The 27,380-nt window shown below is 51.0% G+C and overlaps 1 protein-coding gene across 1 annotated transcript; it reads left to right on the forward strand.

Annotated features, from left to right (window-relative positions):
• The first annotated feature begins 9,294 nt into the window (after positions 1–9,294).
• On the forward strand, positions 9,295–27,091 carry CCM2L (CCM2 like scaffold protein). The gene is made up of 10 exons (XM_022592724.3): positions 9,295–9,492; positions 11,790–11,957; positions 14,107–14,190; positions 14,283–14,466; positions 15,334–15,797; positions 18,906–19,041; positions 20,698–20,761; positions 23,118–23,247; positions 23,784–23,922; positions 24,800–27,091. Exons 1-10 carry the CDS (start codon positions 9,331–9,333, stop codon positions 25,114–25,116), a joined length of 1,848 nt encoding a protein of 615 aa, XP_022448432.2. The 5' UTR covers positions 9,295–9,330; the 3' UTR covers positions 25,117–27,091.
• The last annotated feature ends 289 nt before the right edge of the window (positions 27,092–27,380 follow it).

A 27,380-nucleotide genomic window follows, 5' to 3' on the forward strand; every position in this document is an offset into this window, starting at 1 on the left:
CTAAGATGCCTCAGGAACCAGGCCTCAAGGTGGTGGGGGGTAGGAGAAGCCCAAGGCTGACCCAGATTCCCTCTGGTGCGTTCCCCCATCCTCTTTATCCTCTGTCCATCTGTTTTCAGAGACCAAATTCCATGGCCCTTTGTGAGATGGGAGCATTGAGGATGTGGACCCAGATCCAACCGACCGTTTCTCCTGGGTTGATTGCCAGCAGTTTTCACTCTGGACTGTTTCACTTAAACTCTCCCCTGCCTACAACAGAGGTGTTATCAATCCGTCTTACAGAGGAGGAAACAGGCTCAGAGAGGGGACATGAGGGTCAGCCTTGGCGAGTTATTTTACTCCCAGTGCCCTAGAATGGCTGCTCCATTCCCCAGCATCCTTGAAAGAAAAGTTAAAAATCTCCTCCCTGGGAGTTGGGAGTCCTGACACTTCCAGGAGCTGCCCAGAGAACCAGAGAGTAGGGACGAGCAGGCAGTGCTGAGGCGTGGCTTGAGGCTCATTTTTGGACTTTACTCCACCTCCACCCCACATCTTCTCAATCCCACAAAACCTTCCCTAAAGGCCTCTGCCTGCAAGGACACCTGAACACCAGAAACGGTCATAGTCAAAGGGCCCGAGGAGAGGGCTACAGGCACCTTCTGCGTCTCACCCTCTGGAAAGAGCTCAGCCCCTTAAGGACTGCCCCCTCCCTCCACACCTAGGAGCTCAGGACCCCATCCCTCCCAGGCCTGAGGTCCCTCTCTCTGCTGGCCTGTCCCTTACTTCATCTTGTCCCTGCTGGTCCCCTTGTTTCACTGGGATGGAGGTGTCAGAGTAGGGAAGGGGCACCATCTCATTCAAGCGGCTTTGTTTTCCTTTCTGTGACACAATCTACCTCAGCCAGTCTCTCTTCCCTGCCAGAACTGGACACCCTGGGTCCCTGCCTCCTACTGCCCATTCCCTGTCTTCCCCCCCTAGCCTGGCTGCTCAGCCCTTCCCAGAATCCCTACAGCGTCCTTGCAGTGAGAGAAGGTTCACAGCCCAGAGGGGCCCTTAGTGTCTCTTAAGCCACCTACCCTCCACATCCACTATAAAGAAGAAATGGAGGCACAGAGAGGGCCAGGGACTTGCCCAAGATCACACAGGAAGTCGTGGCAGAGTTACGCTTTTCCTGGGGATGAGAGGTAGTTGGGTCCATCTTCATTTTGCCAGGGAGAGAAGAGAACAGGATGCTCTAGGTACCAAATATGTCAGGCCCTGCCATGCTGTCAGTATCTCAACCCCTAGGAGACCATGTCCCCATTCCCAGGGCAGAAAAAACTGGGCAGTCTCCCAGTTTTTTGGAGCTGATGCCCCGGGCTGCTGACTGCGCTCCCCAAACCTCTCCAGGCAGCACACACCCCTCATCATACCCCCATGCACTGATGTTCCACGTGCCTTGTAACTATCACCTGGTTGGACAGCACAGACCTCTACCCCTCCCCAGCAGGGGGCTCCCCAGCAAGGAAGCCTTTCTTGGTCCTCTCCTTTCATCTGCCTTATCCTCGTATCTCCCCCAAATCTGCCTTACCCCAAGCCAGTTCCCTGCTACACCTGTGTCCTGCAGAGGTGTGTCACCCATGAGAGTTGAAGAAAGCAGAGGGCAGGGAGGGCAAGGCCTGGTCCAGGTCTCAGGGTCAGGGCCAACAGGGCTAGGAGTATCCAGGGAGGGAAGGTCTTGCCTGGCAGCCCCAGTGCCCTCCTAAGGGCTAAAGTCCCACAGGTCCCTTGGAGATCACCTGGGCTGGGAATTCACTGAAACCTCAGGCAGTGGGGAGAAGGTATCTGAGTGCATGGGTTGCAAATTCAAATGCCTCCAGTTAATGAAAATAAGAGTGGTAGAGGTGCTAGAAAATAAAGTGGTGGGGACTCTGACAAACTGGAGAGTACGTGCCCTGCCTATAGCCACTAAAGTTCAAATTTTTGAAAAATCCAGTGCGGGCCAAACTAAACACTCATATTTGACCGTGGGCCACCAGTTTGAAACCTCTGGTTCAAAATGTTAATAAGGTTCTGGAAAACCTTGAAGAGTCTGGAAACTCCTTTGAGACTTTTCTAGTCCAACCCTAAACCCCCATGGCCTGGCCACCTGAGAACTGGCCCCACGCCCTCTCGACTGAAAAGACCAGGGAGGTCTGGGCATCCACGAGGTCCCTGGCTTGGCAACCATCATCCGATAAGGGCTGCAGGCCCCTCCAGTGACTGACAGGGTCAGCGTAAGGACTGGGGTCTTCTCCAGTTTGGGGGCCCCCAGGTAGGAGGAACCTGCACTGGGTCGGGGGAGAGTTCAGGTACAGGCAGAGGACTGAAAGCCAGGACCCATCCTGTGCTGGGCCATGCCACCCTTTGGCATCCTGAGGATGGCTCCCTCCCAGTTATGGCCCACAGGGGGAGAAGCTATCAATTTCTGTACTTCCGTTCTTTGTAATGTCTCAGTGAAAGAGATGGCGTGAGTGCCAAGCCACGTGGGCAGAAGTGGGGATGGGGTCTGCGGTCCCCCTTCCCAACCAGAGGGTCTTCTGAGACCCTGGGGCTGGGGAAAAAGACTCTCAAGTGCCCTTCTGGTTGGGGAGGGGCTAGGACATTCCCGGGTTCTTGGTTGCTGCAGGTAGAGGCGAGGGGAGGAACAGCAGGAAATTGTGGAAGTGGGAGAGGAAGGCCTGATCTAGGGATGGCCTGGTTCCTGGAAGCAGAAAACTCCCCGGTATGTGTCTGTGTGGGGTGTGGACCTGCTGTGCCAGGCCTCCTCTACCCTTCCCTTCTCCCAGCAAGAAGGGGGCTGCCTTCTCCCTAGCAATCCTGGCCTTTATTCTATGCACAATCATCGTTAAGGGCACCCCCAGGCCAGGCTGAAGGGGGGGTGGGCCCTGGGGCACCTGCAGTAATCCCAGAGTGGAGGGTAGCTTGAGGCAAAGGGGGTGAGAAAGGCACTAGGTAGAAAAATGATATTCTTCCATCTCCCTCTCACCCAAATCCCGGACTCCAAACCAGGCCTGTCTCCATTTGTTTGGCTAAACAAGCCCACTTGGAGGGACCCCATCTGAACAGCCCCCCAAACCCACTGTCTTTTGTGAACCAGTCATAAACTAGCTGGAAGGGACCTGAATGATTCCCAGATTCCCCCTTATTATCTTCACCCCTGAGGATCCTATAGTTTGGGAGATTTTTCTCCCAAACTAGCCTCACTTCTTGAAGGATAATTAATTTTCCCACATTAAATTAACTCAGACTGAGCTTCTGATTGCAGAGAAATGCTTCCAAGGCCTTGAGTTAGCTTCTAGGGCTTAAAGGTGGGGGGAATATCTGTATCCTGTTGGCATTTAATACATAATTCTCAAGAGCACCTGTGGGCCCCATTCTTGCCTCTGGGACCCCAAGTTAGGGATCAGCGGCTTAATCATCCAGCGTCTGTTGAATCATCCTTCCCCTTCTGAAGGGGAAGGCCCAGAAGGGGTGGCCAGCAGAAGGCCACACAGTGAGTTGGGAGGGTGGGATCAGAGCCCAGGTTCTTCGGGGTCCCACCAGAACACCCCCAGCCCTGATGCCCCCTCTTCCACTTTTCCTCCAACTCCAGGAACCACTAGCCATGCCCGAGGGGCTAATTTCCCTCCCTCAGCACAATTCCGGGTGATTCTCCCATCCAGATTCTGTCTTCCCTCCCTAGTCGACCCCCACCCCTGCCCAATTGTGTCTCCAATCCCGATCCCACCTCCTGGTATTTACTGCATCTGTGCCATCCTCAGTCCCGAGACCCCACTCACCCCTCTGCCCTTCCCCCAGGAGGGGGAGGGGACCCCAAGCTGGGACTTCTGTACTGAGACTCTTTTGTACGCCACAAACTTTTTGTATATTTTTAATTTTGCTGCAACATGAGATATTAAAAGTCATTTCAGTACGTGCTGTTTGCGTCTTATTGTTTTGGCTATTCTGCGCCAGAGAAAGAAGATGAGGAAGGAGGGTGCGGGGAGAAAGGATACCCTCTGCCACAACCCCTGCGGCTCCTGTGGCTCCCTTAAGAGACACAGGCATTTGGCTGGAAGAGGACAGCAGCCTACAAAGCTCCCTGTTGATTGGACAGAACCTCAATCACTCAACCAGAATGATGGGTGGGGCCAAAAATTTAGGGATTTCCTCCAAACTCCTCGTTTTACAGGTAAGGGAAAAAAGGGACTGGGGACAGACTTTCTAGAGGTCAAAGAATGAGTCAGTGGCAAAGTCAGGACCTAGACCGAAGTTCCTGATGCCGCTAAAACAAATGTTTATTGAATAACTACCACGTGCCAGGCACTCTTCTAAGACACAGTGAATAAGAAAGATATAAAAGTCATGATCGCTGCCCTCCTGGAGCTTACATTCTAGAGGGCATTGCCCCTAAGAGATCTCCCTACCTCCAGGGTTTCCACCCTCTAAGCCAGTGGTTCTCAAACTTCAAAATGCATCAGAATTACCTGGGGTGGAGGGGGGGTTATTTAAAATGCAGATTTCTGTCTCCATAACTGGAGGGGGGGTAATAGAGCATGCCTGGGAATATGAATTTTAAAGGCTGTCCAGAGGATCTAGTACAAGGGGGTCTAAGAACCTCACTTTGAGGACCATTGCTTTAATGCCTCCTCCCCCAAATGTGACCATGACATTTCCTGGCTTTACAATCTCCCATGGCTTCCCAGGGCCTTCAGAATAAAGATTGTCAACTTTGCTGCTAGTCTCAAGGAACACATATCTTAGTTAATGGTTTTAGTGCTTTTCGAAGTATAGGGAGATGCAAGAATCCAGGTGCATAAAACATTTCTCCTGAAAATATATAACTATATGAAGGTCTGTTCTGCCAGTTTTGCCAGAGCACAGAGTGCCTCATTCCTGATCTCCCTTCAGGGTGTGTTAAAGGTCAGTGACTGCAGTGGCTAATGACTCAATTCTTGTAGAGCCAGATGGCTGGTGACATTCTTTAGTAGGCAAGATGCTGACTTTTCACAACCTGGACCCAAAATACCTCTTAATTCTCACCTCCAACATCACCCCACCTAGGCCTCATAGCTTCTCCAAACCACCCTGTTTCTGTGAGGTTCTTCTGGTTGCCACCCAATGCCCTTTCTCTCCATTCTTTCATGCAGGTAGAGCCCCATTTCCTAGGAGCCCCCAGCCCAAGTGCTCAGGGAATGTAGCCCCTACCTGGCCTTAGGAGGCAAGACAATAGTTCTCAAAGTGTGGTCCCCAGAGCAGCATCACCAGGAAATTTGTTAGAAATGCTGATTCTCAGAGCCCACCCCAGACCTACTGAATCAGCCATTGTGTGGGTGGGGAGCACCATGTTTTTATAAGCCTTCACGCGGATTCTGAGGCACACCCAAGTTTGAGAACCATTGGTCCAAGATAATTCCCCTGACTGAGGATTGGTGGGGGCAGGGCCATGTGACCCAATTCTGTGAGGCAGAGACTGCTATATGTCCCCCAGTATCCATGCCCCCCCTTTTTCTATAAAGGAATTATTAGCTGGGCACATGGCCACTCAGAATAGAAGACTATTTCCCAGCCTCCTTTGCAATTAGGCGTTTCCATGGAAACAAGTTCCGGCCAATGGGATATGAGCAGTAGAACTTTGTGCTGCTTCCAGGTCATCCCTTTAGAGGGAGGAGCTGTGCTCTCCTCTGGCTCAGTTTACCCTTCCTACTGGCTTGACTGAAGCTGTGTCGAGAGCCAACTTGAAGTTGAAAGCAAAACCCTAGCCTGGTGGAGCAGCGAGACAGGAAGCCCCTAGGTCCTGGACACATGGAGCTGCTGTACCTGCCCTGGACTTGCTTATGTGATGGAAGAGATCAACTTCTATCACGTTTAAGCCACTGTTATTTGGATCTTTGTTAGAGCTGAAATATATCCTGGCTAATACATCTGACCCCTAGATCCCTAAGGGAAGTCTTTTGAAGAATCTCTGGGAAACGTTTTCCTTCTCGATAAAAAGACACACAAGAAGGGGAAACCCTTGGCCTTATCAAGGGTTGATAGCATCAAAACCAGAATAATGATGAGTAGTATCAGGTCTGTATTGGTCCTACAACTGCTACAGCCCTCTTGCCAGCTGTGTTAGTTTGCTGGGGCTCCCATAACAAAATACCACAGACTGGGTGACTTAACAGAAATCTATTTTTTCACAGTTCCGGAGGCTAGAAGTCCAAGACCAAGGTGTCAGCAGGACTGGTTTCTTCTGAGGCTCTCTCCTTGGCTTGCCGATGGCAGCATTCTCACTGTGTCCTTACATGGTCTTTCCTCTGTGTGTGTGCGCCCCTGGTGTCTGTGTGTTCAAATTTCCTCTTCCTATAAGGACACCGATCAAGTTAGATTAGAACCCACACTATGGCCTCATTTTAACTTAATCACCTCTTTAAAGGTCTTCTCTCTCCAACAGCCACATTCTGAGGTACTGGGTGTGCGGGCTTCAACATATAAATTTTGGGGGGTGGGGGGGGACACAATTCAGCCTATAACACCAGCAAAGCAGAAGATGTAAGGAACTTGATGCCATTTTTGAGCTGCTCAATTAACCAGCCCTAAAATCACTTACCTTTGGGCTTTGTCTTGAGAGATAATAAATTTCCCTTATGTCTAAGTCACTTTTGATTGGATAGTCTATTCTTGGTAGCCAAAAGTGTCGCATCTCATGCAATGAGCGTTCACGCTGTTCCCTCTGCCTGGAGCGACCTTCCTGTCCATACGCCCTTCAAAGCCTGGCTTGAATGCCACAGGCTTGGTGAGTGGCTCCTGATTCTACCTTCCCCAAACAAGTTGCTTGCCTTGTATCAGAGTTCTTTGCCTGTGTGTCTTTCTCTCTCTCCAGTTTAGGGGTCAGCTTATGCACTGTACACCAGCCGCCACATTCCCCACCCAGCCACCATCCCATGGCAATCCCTTTTTCATTGGGAGTAGATCTGGTTTTTCTAATCAGCACTCCAGGGCAGCCCCTGCCAATCAACTGGAGGTGGCTCAAAAGAGGTGAATCCTATTTGCCACAACTGTGAAGTCTTGAGGGCATGGACTTTGTTTTACTCACCTCTTTTTTGATTCACAAGCAACTTTATTAATAAGTGTTACACTGTATGCTTCTGATCCCATTTAATCCCTGCAGCAGCCTTCTGAGGCAAGCACCATCATTATCCTGCTTTCGACACACGAGACTCTGGGACTCCAAGAGAAACTACTGGTTCAAGGTCATACACATTTGAACCTAGGTCCGCCTGTCTCCGCCCATTTCCACGGACGCTACTAACCACTTGATCTGTTCATGGCCCTGGGGTGTGCACTGCAGGGAACACAGGGATAGTTTGCTCTTCCTAGTGGCATTCAGAACACTTCTTGTCCTGTTTGAGATTCCCAGCAGTTCAGTGATGTTTGGAGTTATTCCAGGAATAATAGACATCCCCATTTTACAGATAGGGAAACTGAGGCTCAGAGAGAAGAAAAGGCTTGCAAAAGTCAGTCATGGGGGACTTCCCTTGGAGGTCCAGCGGTTAAGACTTCACCTTCCAATGCAGTGGGTGCAGGTTCAATCCTTGGTCACAGAGCTAAAATCCCACATGCCTCGTGGCCAAAAAATCAAAAAAACATAAAACAGAAGCGATATTGTAACAAATTCAAAAAGACTTTTAAAATGGTCCACATCAGGAAAATCTTTAAAAAAAAAAAAAGTCAGTCTTGGAGGTGCCAAAGCAAGAGACCACCTTTAATTCCCTGCTGCCACTCTGAGGGTGGGAATTCAGGACCTGCTCAGGGGTTAACTGGGAGTTTGATGTCTGGGGCAGTCAGGGATTGGGTAGCACATCCTGGCCTCTTCCTGTTGGCCCGGAGGGCTGAGGGAGATCTCACTTCCTGCTGTTGGGAGGTGACTGGCAGGATGTAGGGGAGCAGGTGGGGGTGGCTGTATGAGCTAGCACTAAGCAGCCTGGGCCATTTCCCCACCCCCAAAAGAGGGAGGGAGGGGAAGAGGGAAGGCTGGTGTCTGGGAGTCTCTGTCGGCTCTCACACCCAGAGGCAGTGGGGAGCTCTGACCCTCGCTCCCACCAGCACTAACCTGGAACACCCAGGCTTTTAGAAAAAACTCAAAACAATCCTATGCATTGGCCCCTGCACTTCATAATTTCCAACTGCCTTCTTATGCACGGCCTGATGTCTTTCCTGCCATGTCTCTGACTGCAGGACAGGGTTTGGGGGATTATTGTTCCCGTTGGAAAGATGAGGAAACTGAGGCCGAGGGAGCTTACAATAAGTAACCTCCCTGGATCATACAGCAAATCAGTTCCGGGGCTTAGGTCTCCAGAACCCAGGGGTCATGGCAAGGTAAGAAGGGGTCAGTCAGAACCTTTCCAGCTGTCCTGGGTGGGCCACACAGAGGGCATAGGCCCTAGAGGAAAGGAACCAGGCTTCAGATCAGAGCCAGACCCAGCAGATATCCCAGGTCCTCCTCTCATTCACTGTGTCCCCTCCTTGGGTCAGCCTCTGCAATTGAGCCTGTTTTAAAAATCTTTATAACAATGGTACCCCAATATTGTGAAGAATAAGTGAGATGAAATATGTAAAGTGCTCAGTCCAGAACCACAAAGGGAACCTTGCCTCTCTAATATTATTCTCTCAAGAGACAGTAAAACAGCCCAGGACACACAGACACACAGGTAAATAGTTAATATTTATTGAGTACCTCACATGTGCCAAGAGCCTTTCTAAGTGCATTTAATTCTTACAAGGTCACAAGGCTGGTATTATGCCCATTTTATAGATGGGGAAATGGAGGCACAAGAGGTTACAGACCCAAGGTCATAACCCTAGTAAGTGACAAAGCCAGGATTCAAACTCAAACAGCCTGTCTCTAAAGCCCATGCATACCACCTCCCTTAATAGTAATGATTAATTTTTAAAATCATTACTTGCTCAGACACAATATTCCATAGTTTATGAAGCATTTTCCTACCCACTTCCATTTATTTCTCACCACACCAGCCCAGAGAGGAAGGCAATGTTTACTCCTAATTTATAAAGGGGAGGGGGAAACTGAGGCTGTGAAAGGGGGAACTAACCTGTCTTACCAAGGTCACACAGCAAGGTCGGTGGCAGAAGAGGGGGTGGTATTTGGGACTTTCTGACTCCAAATTCAGGGGACCATTCCCAGCCTTACTCAACTCCCAATCCCCCTAAATAGCAAGCCTGCTGGCTGGAGGCCTTGGGGGCTTTCTCCCCAGGCCAGTTGCTCTGGCTGGGCTTCCACTGTTCAGCTGGAGGGTCCAAAGGCTGCATCCTCCACCCACCCCACACCCCACCGCTCACTATCAGATGGGAGGGGCAGGAACTCTGGGACTGGTGGAGTTTCCGACCAGGCAGGAAAAAGAACAAAGGAACTGCATGGGGGGAGAAGGTGGAGGGGGGTGGCCAGGAGGGTGGCAGGAGTGGAGGGGACACTTCACCATGGAATATGAAGTCAAGAAAGGGAAAAAGGTAGGTGGGAGGTTGGAAGGGGTGCGGGGTAGAGAGATGTCCCCAGAGTCGGAGAAGTGGGAAGCCTGGGAGGAGGAGGGGGGTGATAGGCAGTGAGTGGCGTCAGGAGAGCCTTTCTTCTTATTGGGAAAGACCTTCCTCCCCACCCTTGGGCAGCCAGACATTTGGACTCAAAATTCCCTAACCCGTCTCCCTGCTCTCAGTGGCCTGTGCCATCCCAGGAATGGACAGACGGACAGGCACCTTCCAGGAAAATCCAGCCAGTCAGATTAGTTTGGGAGATATTCTCATCCTGCTTCCCTGGTGTTCCTGGGGGTTCCCTCCTGCAGCTTCTCAGACCGAGGGACAGATAGACAGCCACCCAACAAACCCATTCCCCTGCTCCCTGCCTCCCCAGACAGAAGGACCTCAGCCAGGGCAATTCTGTGCTATGAGGCTGCCTATCCAGGCTCGAGACACCTGCCTGCTCCCCCCCGCTGGGTTCCAACTGAGCCTGCCCCCTCCCTATCTTTATACAGGGCCCAGTTCTGCTCCAAAGGCCTCAGCCTGGGGGTCATTCCCCCCACCCCTAGACCTTTACCCCTTCCTGACTCTCAGATATTTTCTAGTCTGGTTCTCTGGGCATCACACCTGTTTGTCTTTGTGGTCCAGGGAGCCTCTGGGATTCCAACTTCTACCCCCACCCCCACTGAGCCCTCTTCCCCCAGGAAACCTAGATCCAGCTGTTTGAAAAGACTCCCACATGAACTGTGAGGGCTCCGAAGGGAGACAAGACATAGGTGCTTGTTCTCTCTTGGTTCATTCCTTCTATAGATATTTATTTATTCAGCACCTATTATGTGCCAGGCACTGTGCCTGGTGCTGGTGATGATGCACTTGGTGAGCAAAGTCAGACAAGGACCCTGCTCCCTCCCTGAAGCTCACATTCTAGTGAGGGAGACAACTATTAATTTAAAAAAAAAACAATTAATGTAAAACTGTACAGAAGTCTCCGTACACAGTGCTGGGGGACAGAATATTAAGGGACCCAGCCCTAGACTGGTCAGTTTGAGCTGAGATCTGATGGGTGGAAGGAAAGAGGACAGGGAAGAGTGTTTCCAGCAGAGGAACAGCATGTGCAAAGCCCCATGGTAGGAAGGAATGTAGCGAGTAGGAAGAACTGAAAGATGGCCCTATAGCTGGAGGGCAGGAATTAGGGGCAGTGTGGGGTGAGATGAGGCTGGAGAAGTGGGCAGGGGTGGACCACTGAGGGCCACAGACAAAGCATTTACCTCCCCACTCCACTCACATATACACACATACTCCCATATACAGGATAAAGTCCTGGCTCCATAGCCGGCATTCGAGCCCTCTATGACTTGTTCATCTCGTCATTCAGCCACAGCTACAACACACCTTCTCCAGGCTCGTGCTCGCCCTTGCAGCCCCCAGTGTTTTGCACATGCTGTGCCCTCTGCTTGGGATGCTCGTTCCCACATCGCTTGTTCTCATTTCTCAGAGCTTCCACGTACTTCATCCAGGCTCCATGATACTGATTTTAAAACTTGAGCTGGGCCTGCAGCAGAATCACCTGGAGCGCTTGTTAATACACAGATCATTGGGTCTCACCCCAGGTTCTGATCCAATAGGTTTGGGATGGAGCGCAAGAATGTAGATTTCTCTTCAGTTCACAGGCGATGCTGCTGCTACTGCTGGTGGAGACCCAAGAACCACACACTGAGAACCACTGCTCTAGAGCAGTGCTCACACTTTCCTGGGAGTATAAATTCTGTTGGGATGGGCTGGGGCCCTGAAATTTGCTCCTTTAACCTTGATCCAGGCCATTTTTATGCAGGTGCCCACTGGATTAAACTTCAAGGTACCTGTTAACCATTTCTAATATTTAGGAAAGCACAGAAAATAGCTTAAATACCTATGCACCCACCACTCAGCCACACTGAATGTTAATATTTTTCTGTACTTGCCCCAGCCTGGGTGGGGGTTCCTTAAGCCTCAGCCTGGGCCTGCACAGGGCTTCTACCCTCACCTGCGTGTTTAGAATGGAAGGTTTGGAGCCAGACTGCCCAAGGTGAACTATTGGTTCTACCGCTACTAGCTGGTGACCTTATTAGCTAGCTCCCTCTCTGAGGCTGTTTCTCCACCTATAAAATGGGAATCATATAGCTACCCCCTCTGCAGAGTTTTTGTAAGAATTAAATTAGGTAATGTAAGTAAAAGGCTGAACATGTAAGTGCTGAATATGATCAAGTCAGTGGCTGTTACTACTGTTCTTCCCCCCACGCCCCTGCCTCCCCCAGGGCTTCGTGTCCCCCATCCGGAGGCTGGTGTTCCCGAAGGCTGGGCGCCGGGCAGCCTTTCGAAGCAGTGTGAGCCGCCGGCCCCTGCATTCGATGCCCCTTTATCCCCCCGACTACCTCATCGACCCCCAGATTCTGCTGTGTGACTATCTGGAGAAAGAGGTCAAGGTACTTTCGGGATGAGCAGGAGGGGTGGGAAGAATCTTGAGATAAGGGGCTGGGGGGAAAGTTTTCCTCAGCCCTCTTAGGTTCCCTGGCTGGATCTGAAAATTAAACTGAACAAAGATTAACAGGAGAAAAGCACACACATTTTATTAAATTTTCACATGGACATGAGAGCCTTCAGAAGAGAATGGAAGACCCTGAGAAGTGACCAGAGCAGGAAGCTTTTATACTTTTTGACAAAGAAACAATAAATCTGTGAAGAATGGACAAGGCAGAGGGGTTTGGAGGGGGTTGGTAAATGGTGAAAGAGGAACAAGGTTTGTTTATACAGACTTCTCGGCCCTCAGTTCCCTGTCCCTGGTGATAAGGATGTCTCCCTTCCTACTGGTACCCTGAAAGGAGGGTACCCTTCACCAGGGAGATTTATCGCCTGCTTTCAGGGAAGATGGGTGAGGTGGGGGAAGTTAGAGTGACCTTCCTGCTTCTGCCGTTTTCTCATACTCCTTCAGTTTAAGATATTCAATGTGCCAAGATGCCATATTTTAGGGAGGCATGTTCTGGATCCCATCAGGAAAGACCTTACCTCTCCCCCACACCAACCCCTGACCACACAGGGGAGGCTCAGGGGAAAGAGTCCTGGGTTCAAGGCAGCCTTGCCCCTGAATTATGCTGGGGACCCTCAACAAGTGACCTCCACCTGTTCAGCCTCAGTGTTGCCATCTCAACATGGGGCTCAAAGCCTACCCCAAGGGGAGAGCAGATGGGAAGTTGCTCTGTGCACCAAAAAGCCGGACCGTCCTGTGAGATTTTACTGCAGTGATGTTGCTGCTACTTGGACAGTGTCCAGCTTAAAGGAAGCCAGTTCTGCAGGCCACATGGACTTAGGCCAACTCAGGGGCTTTACTTCTATTTTATGAACACCATGAAGGAGCAGTGGAGAATCCTCACTACCCAATAAAGACTGATATGGGGGTAGGAGTGTCAGATTTAGTAAAAACAGGCACCCAGTTAAGTTTGAATTTTGGTGGGGGGAGGGATAAATTAGAGTTTGGGATTAACAGATACACACTACTATATATAAAATAGATAAACAACAAGGACCTATTGTATAACACGGGGAACTATATTCAATATCTTATAATAACCTATAATGGAAAAGAATCTGAAAAAGAATATGTATTTGAATCACTTTGCTATATACCTGAAACTAACACTGTAAATCAATTATATTTCAACAAAAAAAATTTTTTAATTTGAATTTCAGATAGGCGATGAGTACATTTTTAGTTTTGATATTAGTTGTTTATGTGAAAACCAAGTTTAACTGGCATCTTGTATTTTACCTGGCAGCCCTATATGAAGAGAAAAGCTAGCAAACAAATCCACTTAAAAAATTGGGAACTGAAATTTCATAGAGAATAAAAAGAAAAGAAATGGTATGATTGGTAGAATCACCTAGAAGAATAAAACTAAAAATATTTTAAAAAGTTAATTCTTATATTAAATAACATTTAAGTGTGATAACATTAAGTTATAACTAAGAATGAATGAAGAATTAATTTACTATTAATTTAATTTAGGGCATCATTTTTCTGACAAAATTATATACTAACTGGATACAACATTCTTCCCTTTCCATTTGACTTCTGCAACAAGATCATGAAGAGGGCCAGTGACCTGCACAGTCAGTTGACACTGGTGCTTGGGGTGCACAGAGCCACTCAGGCCAAGCAGGAAATTCAAGCTATTCTGATGACTTTTGTTTCTGCCATAGCTAAATAACTATGTGCTCATAAAATAAGCTTATTTTAGCAAAAATAAGCTAGCAGTGAGAGTATGGACTCTGGTGTGTGGAGTCCAGTTCTGCCCTTTTTAGCTCTATAATATTGGGCAGGTTATTTGGCTTTGCTGTGCCTTAGTTTTCTCATCCTTAAAGGGATGACGAATGAGTGCATAAAACTCTCAGGACTATGCCTGGCTCCTACGATGGCTTTAATAACAGTTATTATCAGGCTATTATTATTAATTCAGATATTTTTATCTCAGTCCACCCGCACTGTGTCAGTGAGGAGGTCAGGGTCCTCCAAGGCTTCAGGGAGAACTCTCTCTGCCCTTTTCCCACCACCCCCGCCCCCGCCCCATTTCCATCCAGTTCCTGGGCCACCTCACCTGGGTCACCTCCTCACTGAACCCCTCCAGCCGCGATGAGCTCCTGCAGCTGCTGGACACGGCCAGGGTGAGGCTCCGGGAGAGGGGAGGGCAGGGTCTGGTCCCCTACCTCTCCCACCCGAGGCCCCCGGGACTCAGGAGATCCGACCCACCCCGCAGCAGCTGAAGGAGCTGCCGCTGAAGACCACGGCGGAGCAGGACAGCATCCTGAGCCTGTCGGCCCGCTGCCTGCTGCTCACCTGGCGCGACAACGAGGAACTCATCTTGCGTATCCCCACGCACGAGATCGCCGCTGCCTCCTACCTGCAGGACGACGCGCTGCACCTGCTGGTGCTTAAGACCGGTACGGCAGGCGGGGCCTGGCAGGGGCGGGGCGGGGGAGGTGAAGGAGTGGAGAAAGGGCCCAACACCTAGTCTTGGGCATGGGCGTGACCTGGGGCAGGGGCGGGGCCTAAGGCTGGATAATTGGGTGATGGAAAGACCTGACCAAACTACCCTGAGACTAGGGACAGGACATGGCTGTTTGCGAGAAGAGGAAGCCCAAGGTTGAGGCTTGAAGGAGGGGCGGCCTGACCCACCATCTTCGAAACGGTGGAGAAGCCAGAATCCTGAGGCCTGAAGTTAAAGGGCGTGATGAAGAGTAGCAAGGCTCTGAGGCTAGGAGGGAACCTGCGGCAGAGGCGGAGTCTCATCTAGTGGAGGGGCCATACACTGGGGAGGCGGAGCTTGCGGCTGGGGTATCTTGGTGGGAGATGTCAGACCCTGCCATACTAGGGGCGGGGCCTGAGGCCAGGGGAGGGGTTGAAGGGAAGCCGGAAGCCATGGAGGTGTTCCTGAAACCCGGGACAGGGTCCGAGTTAAGGGTAAAGAAGGAGGGGACAGCCTGACCACTACTCTCAGACCAGACGGCAGCGTCTGGGAGGCAAGGGGCGTCGGAATGGGGTAAGGCGGGTGGGAACTGCCAAACCCAGGGGTGGAGCCTGAGGGTGGGGGCGGGACCCAAAAGTAAGGACCCGTAGTGGGGCGGGGTCCGGCCTCCCGACTTTGAAGCCTGGGGTGGAGCCTGAGGGTGGGGGCGGGGCCAGACACGGATAGACCCCTTCTCCCCCCAACCACCACCGCAGCGGCGGGGTCAGGACACCCAGCTGGCCTCGGGAGAGGGCTCTCAGCCCGGATCTCCCGCTTCTGACGGCCACCCGGCCTTTCCTAGGTCTGGGCGTGGACCCAGTGCCAGCCGGAGTAGACGCCAGCCCCGGCGGCGCGGGGCGCGACCCGGGCCCGCCCGGGGCGGCGCCCGAGAAGCGGCGGGTGGGCGCCACGGAGCGGCGCCACACCATCTGCAGCCTTGACTGGCGGATGGCGTGGGGCGGGAGCGCGGGCGCCGAGGCCCGGGCCGGGGGCGGCGGCGGCGGCAGCCTGGAGCGCCAGCGCGCCGGGGCGCGGGCGTCGGGCAGCTGGGAGCGGCGGCAGACGTTCAGCGGCAGCTGGGAGCGGCGACACGGCGGCGGCGGCGGCGGCGGCGCCGCGGGCAAGCCGGGCGGCAGCTGGGAGCGGAGGCAGGCGGGAGGCGGCGGCAGCTGGGAGCGGCGCCACCCGGGCCCCAACCCGCTCGACCCGCAGGACCCCAGCCCCGACGCCTACTGCAACCTGGTCATCCTGGCTGTGGCCAACAGGGTGAGCCCGAGGGCATCCCGCGCCCCTGCGCCCTGCCTCCCCGGCGCGTCTTCACCCTCCCCACACACATACCAAGTTCCTGGAGTCTACCCCAGCCCCTTTTCTTTTCCCTCCTTCGGCCCTACTGCCCAGAACTTCAGAACTGTGTGCCCATTGACGCCAAAAGGCTTTTACTCCAGCCCCAGGACACCTCCCCCTTGCTGTCCCAACGGGATGAAAGCTCAAAATGGCCCAGACTTGATCTAACCCCTCATCCAGCCCTGCTCCTTCTCCAAAGTCGTCAATGTCCACACTACCACAGTAACAATAATGAGGACAGTAATCACCAGCACGAATTCAGTGCTGACCTGTGCCAGACAGGAAACCAGCATTGTCATTTCATTCTCACAGTAACCCCTAGAGGCAAATATTACCACCATTCCCATTCTGTAGAGAAGGAAACAGACCCAGAGGCTAAACAACTTGTGCAAGGTCACACAGGAAGCAGGTGGTGATTTCAGCATTGGGACCCAGAAGTTCAGAGCCTGTACTCTTGGTAACAATGGCCACCACCCAAGGCAGAAGACTTCTGGCCATTCTTGCCCCCCCCATCCTCCACATTCACCCTTGCTTTTATTCATTTGACCATGTTCATTGAGCGCCAGCTTGTGCTAGGCATTGGGCTAGGTGCCATGGATACAGAGATGAACAGAGACATATTTAGTGCCCTCCCTTAGGGAGCTCACCATCTAGCAGACACCTCCAAACCCTGAGCCTTGTAAGCTGTTTCTCTGGCCCAGGGCCCTGAACTCCCTCTATATATAAACCCCACATGGTGAACAAAACAGACACGGTGCCTCTCTAAGAGAGGTGGATAGTAACCAGTAAACTCAGGCTCTGGTGCTGACTTGAAACATTTTCTCACTTGGTGTGCAGCTCTGCACATGCTCCTGGTTTTCCTACCTCCCTGGCTGCTCCTTCTCAAGAGCTGGCGCCTCCTCTTCTCACCAGTCTCTTGAGGTTGGACTGTCCCAGGCTTAGTCCTTGATTCTCTTTCTCCTTTATCTACACTCATTTCTACGTGGCCTTCTCTAGTGAGAACTCCCCCAAATGTTACCTCCCACCAAATCTCCACGGCTGTGTCTCCACTCAGCCTCTCCGTTCAAAGGTCTAACGACCAGAGCTGAGCACCCAGTCTTCTCCCCAGACCTGCTCCTCCCTTGCTCTCCCTGTCTTGATGAATGGCAGCTCTGTCCTTCCATTGCTAAGACCAAAACCCTGCAGCACTCCTTGGCTCCTGTCTCTCACACAACCCATATCCACTCTGTCAACAAATCCTGTTGGCCCTATTTCTAAAATATAACCAAAGTGCATCTACTTCTCCCCACGCTCCATTGTCCCCCCCTCCCAGGTCCATGCTCCATCTTCCCTCATCTGGGTCATTCACTCACCCCTCACTGGTTTGGCCATTGCTCAGAATCTGTTCCCCCACACGGTCAGAGCAGTCCTGTTAACACAAAAGTCACATCGTGTCCCTGCTCAAAACCTTTCAGTGGCTCCCCAGTTCACTCAGAGTAAAATCTAATGTCCTTACAACTGTTTATAAGGCCATCTACCTTACAATGGTGGCCTAGCCACCATCCTCATTTCCTCTCTAGCCTCATCTCAAGACATCTGTGCATTCCGGATGGTTCACTGTGGTATCCCCGGCCCCCAGGGCAGTGTCTGGCACATGATAGGTGCTCAATAAATATACTGAATAGATGGATTAGTGGGTACTATGTTACTATACCTTGTGATGGGGACCAAGTAGAAAAGCAGGTTGCAGTGATAATGAGGGACGAGATCCATTTTCCAGAGGGAAAGTGAGTTTGTGCCTTTTAAACTGAAACATGTAAGGGAGAAGGAAGCAGCAGGGCAAAGAGTCAAGAAAGCAAATTCCAGGTAGAGGGAACAGTGTACCCTGTTTATCCCACTGGGCTGTGAGGGCTTTAGGCCTCATGGAATTCACCTCTGAGACTCCACAGACTGGCCCAGTGCTTGCCACACAGTGGGACTAAATAATAATTTGTGGAATGAGTAAATAAATAAGGGTTGTTTTCTAGGAGTAACTGAGCCTCTGGCCTCCAATCTGAGGCATCATGGTCCCAAGGAGGGTACAGGAGTTAGAGTCAAAAAACCTGGGTGCCAGTATTAACCAAAGCCATGAGCCTGCTGTGTGAGCCTGGGCAAGTCACTTAACCACTCTAAGCCTCCATGTCTTTCATTATAAAATAAGGACGCCCTCTTCCCTGTCCATCTGGTAGAGCTATTATAAGGGTCAGTCCTGGTTTAATGATAATTTCACTCCCTCATCCCAAAATGCCTGTCCTGGGTTACATTTTAATTTACTCCCTGGACTGGCTTTTTTAGAAGCACAATATAAGAAGTGGCTTCATGAAGTTGGTCTCTTCATTAGTTGTTGTCTTTCCGTGTCTCTTGCTTAAAGACTTAAAGAGGTAAATCAAAGAGGCGAATTCCTCTTCATATTTGCGATCTCAAAAAAGTTGCACCCAAGAACTTAAATGCCTTCCTTCTATCAGGGACTGAAGTTTATGTGTTCATCCTGCTTCCATTTTTGCCTTGGGTGCCAGGAAGCTCATATCTAAATATGGCATAGTAACTATGTTGAGCAGTAGTAACTCTGCTGAGCCTAACATTTTTATACAGTTAATTCTTCCTTTCCTCTTACTAGGCATTAGGAGACCTGGGCTCTAGTCCTGGCTAATCACTTTATATCTCTGGGCTTCAGCTTCCTACGTGTAAATTAAACTAAATTAGGGCTTATTTTAGATAAGCTTCAGGAGGCCCCATAATTCTCCCAGAAATTTGGGGTGCATGTGTGCATTTTTCAGGGCAGAAGAGTTACATTTGTCACTGGATTCTGTAAAGGCCGGTGAGTGGCTATTTCTATAAAGGCCACCCAGAGCATGGCCATATAATTTTGATGAAAAATGTCCTCAAAGTCAATTTAAAGGCTCCCATAGTTGTGTGTGTGCCCTTGTGCGCCTCCTCACACTGCGTTTTTAGGAAGCAGGGGCATCCTTGTCCCTGGAGAAGGCCTGAGCTCTGTCCTCCTCTCTGGGCCAGGATGCTGCAGAGGAGTCCTGCGCCCTCATCTGTCAGGTCTTCCAGATCATCTACGGGGACCAAAGCATCGAGTGCGTGGACCGGGCCGGCTACCACTACACGTCCACGCCCGAACGGCCGTGGCTCTGCAGCCGCAGTGAGTACTCCAACTCCTGGTGGCCCCTCCTGTGAAACGTCCTGAAAGGCCAGAGGAGGGGGGATGTCCCAGGACTGGGGCCAATGAAAGCCCTTAGGGGTCCTGACCTCTACAGCAATTACAGCATACCCCCGATATGTCGCTAAAATAAAATGTCAAATTTCATAATGACCTCAAACGTAGTTTCAGAACGAGACCCTCAGAGCTGAACTCTCTCTCCCTTTTGTTTTTTGGTGTCCCCACTTTGCCAAAACGTCAGTTTACTGAGCCATCTAGTCCCACCAGGACTCTAGGTCAAAACGAAGATTTCCAGACTGGTCCTTGAATGCCATCAAGGGCTGGAATGAGAATGAGACCAAGAGAGGTACTCGTTGATCACCACCTATGTGCACAGGGCCGATGTACCGAATCTTATTTAATCCTCATAACAACCTTGTCTGTCCTGTTTGCCACTGTATCCCCTGTGCCTAACACAGGACCAGGGACGGATGCTCAAGGCGTATTTTCTGAATGGATCAAAGAATGCTCTGAGGCCTTATGAATACAATTTTTACAGATGAGGACATTAAGGCTCAGAGTAGTCAATAAATATCTCAGGGTCACACAGCTGGTAAATGGCAGAGGCAGGATTCAAACCCAGGTGCATCTGATTCTAATGCTTCCATCTGCAACAACCTCACTCCCCGTGCTGCCTTCAGGGCCATTAAGTGAACTTCCTCAGCCACAGCCCCCTGAGCGTGGTCCCTGTTTGCGTAGCTCAGGCAACGGGGAGCCAGCTCTTTCCTTCTGGAGGCGCTCACATCTGTGGGAACTGTGGTTATTGAGAATTTGGGAAAGTTCATTGACTCTCCCAGGGATGATGGACAAATAAATGAGATAACTCAACAGATATTTCAACAAATTCATTCATTCAACAAGTATTTCTTGAACACCTGTCTGTGGGATCCTGCTAATCACCAGGATGTACTGGAGAGTAAAGCCAGATGTGGCCCTCCCTCTGAGGCGTGCAGTGCTGAAGTAGCCCGACAGTAATTAAATAGTTGCACAGATAAAATGTAACCACACACTGTGTTATAAGAATGCATAATGAGGACCCAGCAGGGCCTGGAAAGTCAGGGGAGTGTCCTGAGGAAGTGACACTAAGTGAGCCACGATGGGCAGGGGGAGGCCAGTAGCTGGATTCACTGAGATGACAGGGGCAGGTACAGAGCAAGTTCTCTGTACCTGGTGCTCCTTTCTCCTCATGATTTTGAGCTCCTTGCCCTCAAAGTTCTTTTTTCTCTCTCTCAAACATATACAGTTTACAAAGCGCTACCTCGCCTGTTCCCTGGCTTGCTCTCCCCAAGACCCCCCTGAGGTAGGCAGGAAGGTGGTATTGTCCCAACCCTGGGGAAGTTGAGTGCCGGGAGAGGAGAAGTGCGTTGCCCAAGGTTGGCTGTGTGTTGCTGGTGGGGGCAGGAATCATGGTCAGAAACTTCCAGTGGCTGCTCATTTCACTCAGAGTGAAAGTTAACACCCGTACAGTTACTAACAAGGCCATTCGTGCTCCAGCCGCCATCCTTACTCCAGGGTGGGGCTGAGCTTGGGGCCTCAGGGAACCAGATATGTTGGTCCCTGCTTTGCCGCCTCTGACCGCCCTCTGTCTGCTGCCCCCAGGTGACAGCTGCCGCACGGATGGGACTTACGCCTATGACGCCGACTTCAGCTGCTGCAGCTCCTTGTGGGTACCGTCCTTCTCAGGGACCCCACTCTGGTCCCCTCTGTCCCTGCACAAACAGGGTTGCTCATCTAGGCATTCTTGAGCCCCTATGGGCAAGAGAGGGTGGGAGAAAGTGACTCCATCTTGATTTGTGCTGAGATGCTAGGCGCTGAGGGTGCGGGTAACCTGAACTTCCCAGGCTCTGGTGAGCTTATAGGATCTGAACCCCTGAGAGACAGACAGGGCAGCCAGAACTCAGAACTAGGTCCACATGGGCCTGCGGCTCTTTCCCAGTCATCCAGACACAGTGGCCTGCAGAGGCCAAAATCACAGCTAATGCCAAAAAGTCATTTTGGCTCTATGGAACAGAGAATCCTAAAAAAGAGTAGCTTTAAAAAGGATAAAACTCCCCCCCACCACCACCGCCGTCTCTTACATAAAATAGACAAGGAGTCTATGGCCTTATGGTCATTAAGGGCTCGGGCTTATCTTTTCCTCCCTCTCTAACACTTGCTTCCATCCTCAAGGTCACCTCATGGGCCCAGATAGTGGCTATAGCTCCAGCCATCACAGTAGCATACGAGGAATCTCTTTAAAGAAAGAGCTGTGCTAGAATTCCTACCTGACTTCTGCTTACATCTCATTGGCCAGAACTTGGTCTCATGGCCATAACTAGCTATAAGCAAGTCTGGAAAATGTAGGTTTTTTTAAAAAAAATATCTCATTTGGGAATGTTGTCCAGGGTTCTATTTAGGGTGACTGACCACCCCAGTTTGTCCAGGATGTAGGGGTTCCCCAGAACATGGAAGTTTCAGTACTGTAACCAGGAAAGTCCCAGGAAAACTGGGACAAGTTGTTCACCTTAGTTCTGTTACTAAGGCCTTTGGCTTTCTGTTATTAAGGCTGACAAGGGACAGCCTCTGCCAATGATATAGGCCTTACTTCCCCCCGCCCCCCTTTTCAGCGGCAATATACTTGCTTAAGACTGTGCACTCTTAGGCCAGTCCTTAAACAACCTGCTATCTGCTAGAGAGATGACAGTCATGACAATGACTAACTTTAGAACTTGCTGTCTGCCAAGTGCTATTCTATAATGCACTTCGTTTTTAAAATCAACATAGCAACATTACAGTAGCTACTGTTTATTTACTGCCTAGTCCATGACTCTAAGTACTTTACAAAGATTAACTCCTCTGTTTCTTACAATGACATCAATTTTTATCACACCATTTTACAGATAGAGAAACTGAAGAATAGAGAAGTTAAGTAACTTGACCCAGGGTCAAGCAACTAGTAAGTTGTAGGCCTGCGATTTGAACCCAGACAGGCTGGCTCCAGAGTCCACACTAAGCTTACACTGCTTCTCTGGAGGTAATAATTGAAGATGGTTCTGGAACAATGTAGAGACCAGGAGACAGGAGCCCAAGGCTGACTATTAAGCAATATTTATTGAGTGCCTACCATGTGCCAGGCGCTGTGCTCTGTGCTAGGGATACAGTGGGGAGCCAGACAAGGATGAGGCCTGTGCTTGGCACATAGTAGGTACTCAGCAAACCGAGAAAACCAGGTCCCTGCTCTTGCATGGTTTACAAGGTAGCACAGGAGACAATGAAATCATTCTTTAGTAATAATAAGCATCAACAGCAATAAACACTCAAGAGAAGCTCAGAGTGCTGAGAGAGAGGCTGTGGAAGCCCTACCTCATCTGGGGAGTCAGGAGGGCCTCTCCGAGGTGATGACCTTTGAACTGAGACATGACAAATAAAAGGGGGAAGAGCGCTCCACGTACAGGGAGCAGCAAGTGCAAGGATGCTGAAGCGGGATCCACTTGGCATGTTTGAGGAGCAGCCAGGAGGCCACTATGGCTGCAGCAGAGGGTGTGAAGGACAGAGTGGTTAGAGAGGAGATCTGGTGGGGGCATCGGAAAGGCCTTCGTGTCATGGGTAGACTTACAGACTTTGTGACCACATTTAACAGAGGGTCTAACCCATTCTAGAGGGATCAGGGAAAACTTTCCTGAGGAGGTGACATTTAAGATCCAATGGTGAGGAAGAGTTAGCTGAGCAAAAGACAGGGAAAGAGAGGCATTCCAGGCAGAGGTGACAGCATGTGCAAAGGCCCAGAGGTGAGGAGGTACTTGGAGTATTAGAAGAAAAGACAGAAGGCAGGGTGACCTGAGCACAAACAGCAAGGGGGAGACGAGGCTTGAGAGGTGGTGCGTGGCCAGATCATATGGGGCCTCGAAGGCCAAAATGGGATATAGGATGAGGCCCCAGGCCCAGAGCGCTGGTGGCTACGCCCTCCCACCTTCAGCCTACCACGTGGAGAAGAGCTGGAGGGAGGCGAGTGAGGGCCCCTTCCCCCCCTGTCTCTGCAGCAATGGCTCCCAGGACACATTTGAAGCCTGTTACAGCGGCACGTCCACACCCTCTTTCCATGGCTCCCACTGCAGCGGCAGCGACCACAGCAGCCTGGCCCTCGAGCAGCTGCAGGATTACATGGTCACGGTGAGCTGGGGCAGGCAGTGCGAACAGCATCAGCAAGGGCCTGGAGAACACATGGGGTATTTCAGGCATCATGAATAATACTGGACATAACTGAAGCATTAGACCTCAGAGGTCAGGGCAGGGCATGAGGTTAGGAGAGCAAACGGAGTCAGCTGTGAAAGGCCTTAAGTAATGTCAACTAGCATTGAGTGTTGACTTTATACCAGGCACTGTTCTGAGCACCTTTAATGCGTCATTTCTTTTCATCCTTTCAACAACCCAAGAAGGAAATGCCTTCATTATCCTCACATTGCAGATGAAGAAAGCGAGGGTTAAGGAGGTTGTCACCTACCCACGATCACAGAGCTGGTCAGTGAAGGGGCCAGGATTTGAAATCGGGCAGCTTGAGTCCACATCCCATTCTTAGATGCAGCCCAAGGCCGGGTTTTCACAGGAGGGCTGGGCTGGATACACCCTTAGCGAGGGCTCTGGGTCTTTTAGGCAGGGGTTGGGTGGGGGTTGCTCTTGGGATTAATCTCGAATGGTGTCCCTGACAGTTGCGGAGTAAGCTGGGGCCCCCTGAGATCCAGCAGTTTGCGCTGCTGCTGCGGGACTACCGGCTGGGGCTGCCCATCCAGGACTATTGTGCAGGCCTGCTGAAGCTCTACGGAGACCGGCGCAAGTTCCTCCTGCTTGGTGAGCCCCCTGCCCAGGCTGGGAGTGTTTACTCTTTATCCCTCGGCCTCCCATAAAGCCGACATCATGAGATCCATGAGGCAAACAGGGAAACCAAAGTGCAGAGAGGGGAAGAGACTTGTCTGCAGTCAGAGCCGGGAGAGAGAGCACAGGTGTAACCATTTCACCTTCACAGCAAAGCTGGGAGAGGGTATGATTCTTCCCATTTTACTCCATGAGGAATCTGAGGCTCAGAGAGGCTAAGGAACTCTTCCAAGGTCACAGAGCTAGTAAGGAGGGCTAGTGATAACAGCAACAGGAACGATAATCTTAATAAGCTAACATGTACTGGGCAGTTACCGTGTGTAGTGGCAAGGATCATCTCATTGAACGCCCTCAGTTCCGGGAAGTTGAAACTATGATTTGCCCTCATTTTGCAGATGAGAAAACTGAGGCTTAGAGAAGCAAAGTACATAAATAAGTCACAAAGCTAATAAGTAGTGACAGAAGTAAAACGGAAGCCAAATGGGGCACTCAGTGTGTGTTAAGTACCTTATTTAATCCTCACAGCCCTACCGAGAGAACAGGTGTAATTATCTCCCTTTTACAGGGGAGGAAAGTAAGGCTCAGAGTAATTATTGGAGGAGTGTTACACAACTCATAAATGGGAATGTAATAATAATAATGATAACAATAATAAGCTAACATGTAGTGAGCATTTATTGCGTGCGGAGCATTATGCCGTTACTCTCTGGCTCAGAGAGTCAGGAATTGTGCAAGGTCACGCAGCCGGCGAGCAGCAGGGTGGGGATTTGCACTCCGCTCCCCAGAGAAGGTGATTCCTCCGTGGGAGTGGAAGGCTTGACCCCAAGGAATCACCCTGCCCCTCGGCCTGCAGGGATGCGGCCCTTCATTCCGGACCAGGACATCGGCTACTTCGAGGGCTTCCTGGAGGGCGTGGGCATCCGCGAGGGCGGCATCCTCACCGACAGCTTCGGCCGCATCAAACGCAGCATGAGCTCCACGTCGGCGTCAGCCGTGCGCAGCTACGACGGCGCGGCCCAGCGGCCCGAGGCGCAGGCCTTCCACCGGCTGCTGGCCGACATCACGCACGACATCGAGGCGCTGGCCCCAGACGACGACGACGAAAGCATTGACGAGGAGGCCCAGGGCTCCCCGAGCGGGGTCGACGCGGCCGAGGACAACTACCTGTAGCCTGTGCCGCCGCCCATGCGGAGGGCGGGGAAGGGGGTGGCCCCAAGACCCCGCTCCTGAGTCTCACTCACCGTTGCCTGTGGGACCCCATCCCCAGACCTCCTCCTCAAACCCCCAACCGGGGCTCCACCCTCCCGCGGTCTCTGTCCCTACTCCCGGGGCTCCGGTCCCTGCAGTACCGAGAATGTCCTGCAGGGGGCGGGATCCTAACCGGGACTTGGCAGCCCCTAGGCCGGCTGGGGTGGACTGCGAACTTCTTTGTCCCACTAGCCCCGCGGGTTCGGCTTCTGGACTCTCGCTCCTCCTCGAGACTCCGCAGCTTTCTGGAGACCAAGGGAGGGATGAAGAGTGGGCTCCACCTGCTGGCCGGTTGAGAAAATAATTCTCAGAGCCCAAAGACCTCTGTTCCTCTTATTTTACAGTTTGAGAAACATGTTCGAGAGAAGGGACTTGAGGGAGTCTCCTGATTCCCCTTAGATATTACCTCAAACTGACCATACTAAATGGTGTAGAGGGTATTTTTAAAGCTCTAAGAGGCAGGGTCTCCCCTTCGCAGGTGGAATTAGATTGTTAGTGTGGAATAGAGGTTTCTTTCTACTGAGAGTCAACCCAGAGGTGGACGATTTGGGTCCCAATCCTGGCCCTAAGGCTCTGAACAGGTTGCTTGTTCAGATCTTGCATTTGGAGCCAGACAGGCTAGGTCTCCTGTCTGGTAGCAGTTCTAGCTTCTCTGCATCTCCATTTCCTCTTCTGACCATGAAGTCGGCCCCACCCACCTCACAGGGGGGTCATAGGGATGACTGAAGGTCAAGACCTCAGTGCTGGGTCTAGCACGTGATAAGCGCTCAATAAATGTTGTTCCCTTTCACATCGAACACTTTCTGACTCAGTTTACCTGTCTTTACCTGTGTGCAACGGGACAGGAACTGAGGTGGAGGTGAGAAGACCCTCAGGGAGCTCACAGTTTGGGAGGAGGAAATAGGAATTGCCCCTCACAGCTCTATTACAGCCTGGCTCTGTGCTCGAGGCCCAAATGCAAAGTACCCAAGATTCTGCAGACAAGCCGCCACATCTGGGGTAGTCAAAGAAGTCTGAAGACAGGGTTGGAGGGGAGGAGAAGTCAGCATAAGGACAGGACTCAGCACAGCCTCAGTAAAGGCTCAGAGGCTGAAAGAAAGAAGCCCTGAGAAGAGGCAAGAGAATTGCATAGAAGAGCTAAAATTTATTTGTAGAACTTTACATGGCCTTCCATGGCCAGACACAGGGCACTTACCGTGAGGTAGATACTATTATCACCATTGTTAAAATTATATCATTATTATTATTAGGGCTTCAGATCCAGAGAGTTTCATGAGTTATACTCAGTTCGTGGCAAATGACCATCCCATCATAACTGATCCATGAAAGGCCCTTCTGATGTCTTACTTTGTTTTATATTCCCCAAACTCCATCCACACATCCCCACAATCCTTCCCCTCCCTACAATAGGCACCCACCCCTATGTGTTGATATATATCCCTGGACATAAAATGTACAATGTCTTCTGTGTGTGTGTTTATATTACGTAAATGGTATTGTATAAGGTTCTCATTCTGTTGTTTCCTTTTTCACTCCCTAATATGTTTTTAAGATCTACTTATGTTGGGACTTCCCTGGTGGTGCAGCGGTTAAGAATCTGCCTGCCAATGCAGGGGACACGGGTTTGAGCCTTGGTCCGGGAAGACCCCACAAGCCATGGAGCAACTAAGCCCGGGCGTCACAACTACTGAGCCTGCACTCTAGAGCCCGCGAGCCACAACTACTGAAGCCCGCGTGCCTAAAGCCTGTGCTCCGCAACAAGAGAAGCCACTGCAATGAGGGGCCCGAGCACCACGATGAAGAGTAGCCCCCACTCGCCGCAACTAGAGAAAGCCCTCGCACAGCAACAAAGACCCAACGCAGCCAAAAATAAATAAATTTATTTTTTTTTAAAAAAGATCTACTCGTGTTGCTGTGTAAAAACCTAAATTATTACATCTAACCACTGCAAAATATTCCAAACTGAGCATCCACTGTTTTATCTATCCATTCCCCCAGTGATGGACACTCAGGTTGCTTGCTTCCAGTTCCCTCTTACCATAAACCACACCGTGATGAACATCTTTGTGCATGACCCTTATGGGGCTGTGTGAAAATTTCTTTGAGCTGTATACCCAAGAGTAGAATTACTAGATCATAGAGCATCTCTGTTTTAATTTTCACTAAAATCTGCTAGGATGGCTCCA

The sequence above is a fragment of the Delphinapterus leucas genome, chromosome 15 (genome assembly GCF_059928025.1).
Source record: "Delphinapterus leucas isolate spDelLeu-1000000601 "Yukka" chromosome 15, BTC_Dleu_Yukka2, whole genome shotgun sequence".
Taxonomy (NCBI): Eukaryota; Metazoa; Chordata; class Mammalia; order Artiodactyla; family Monodontidae; genus Delphinapterus; species Delphinapterus leucas.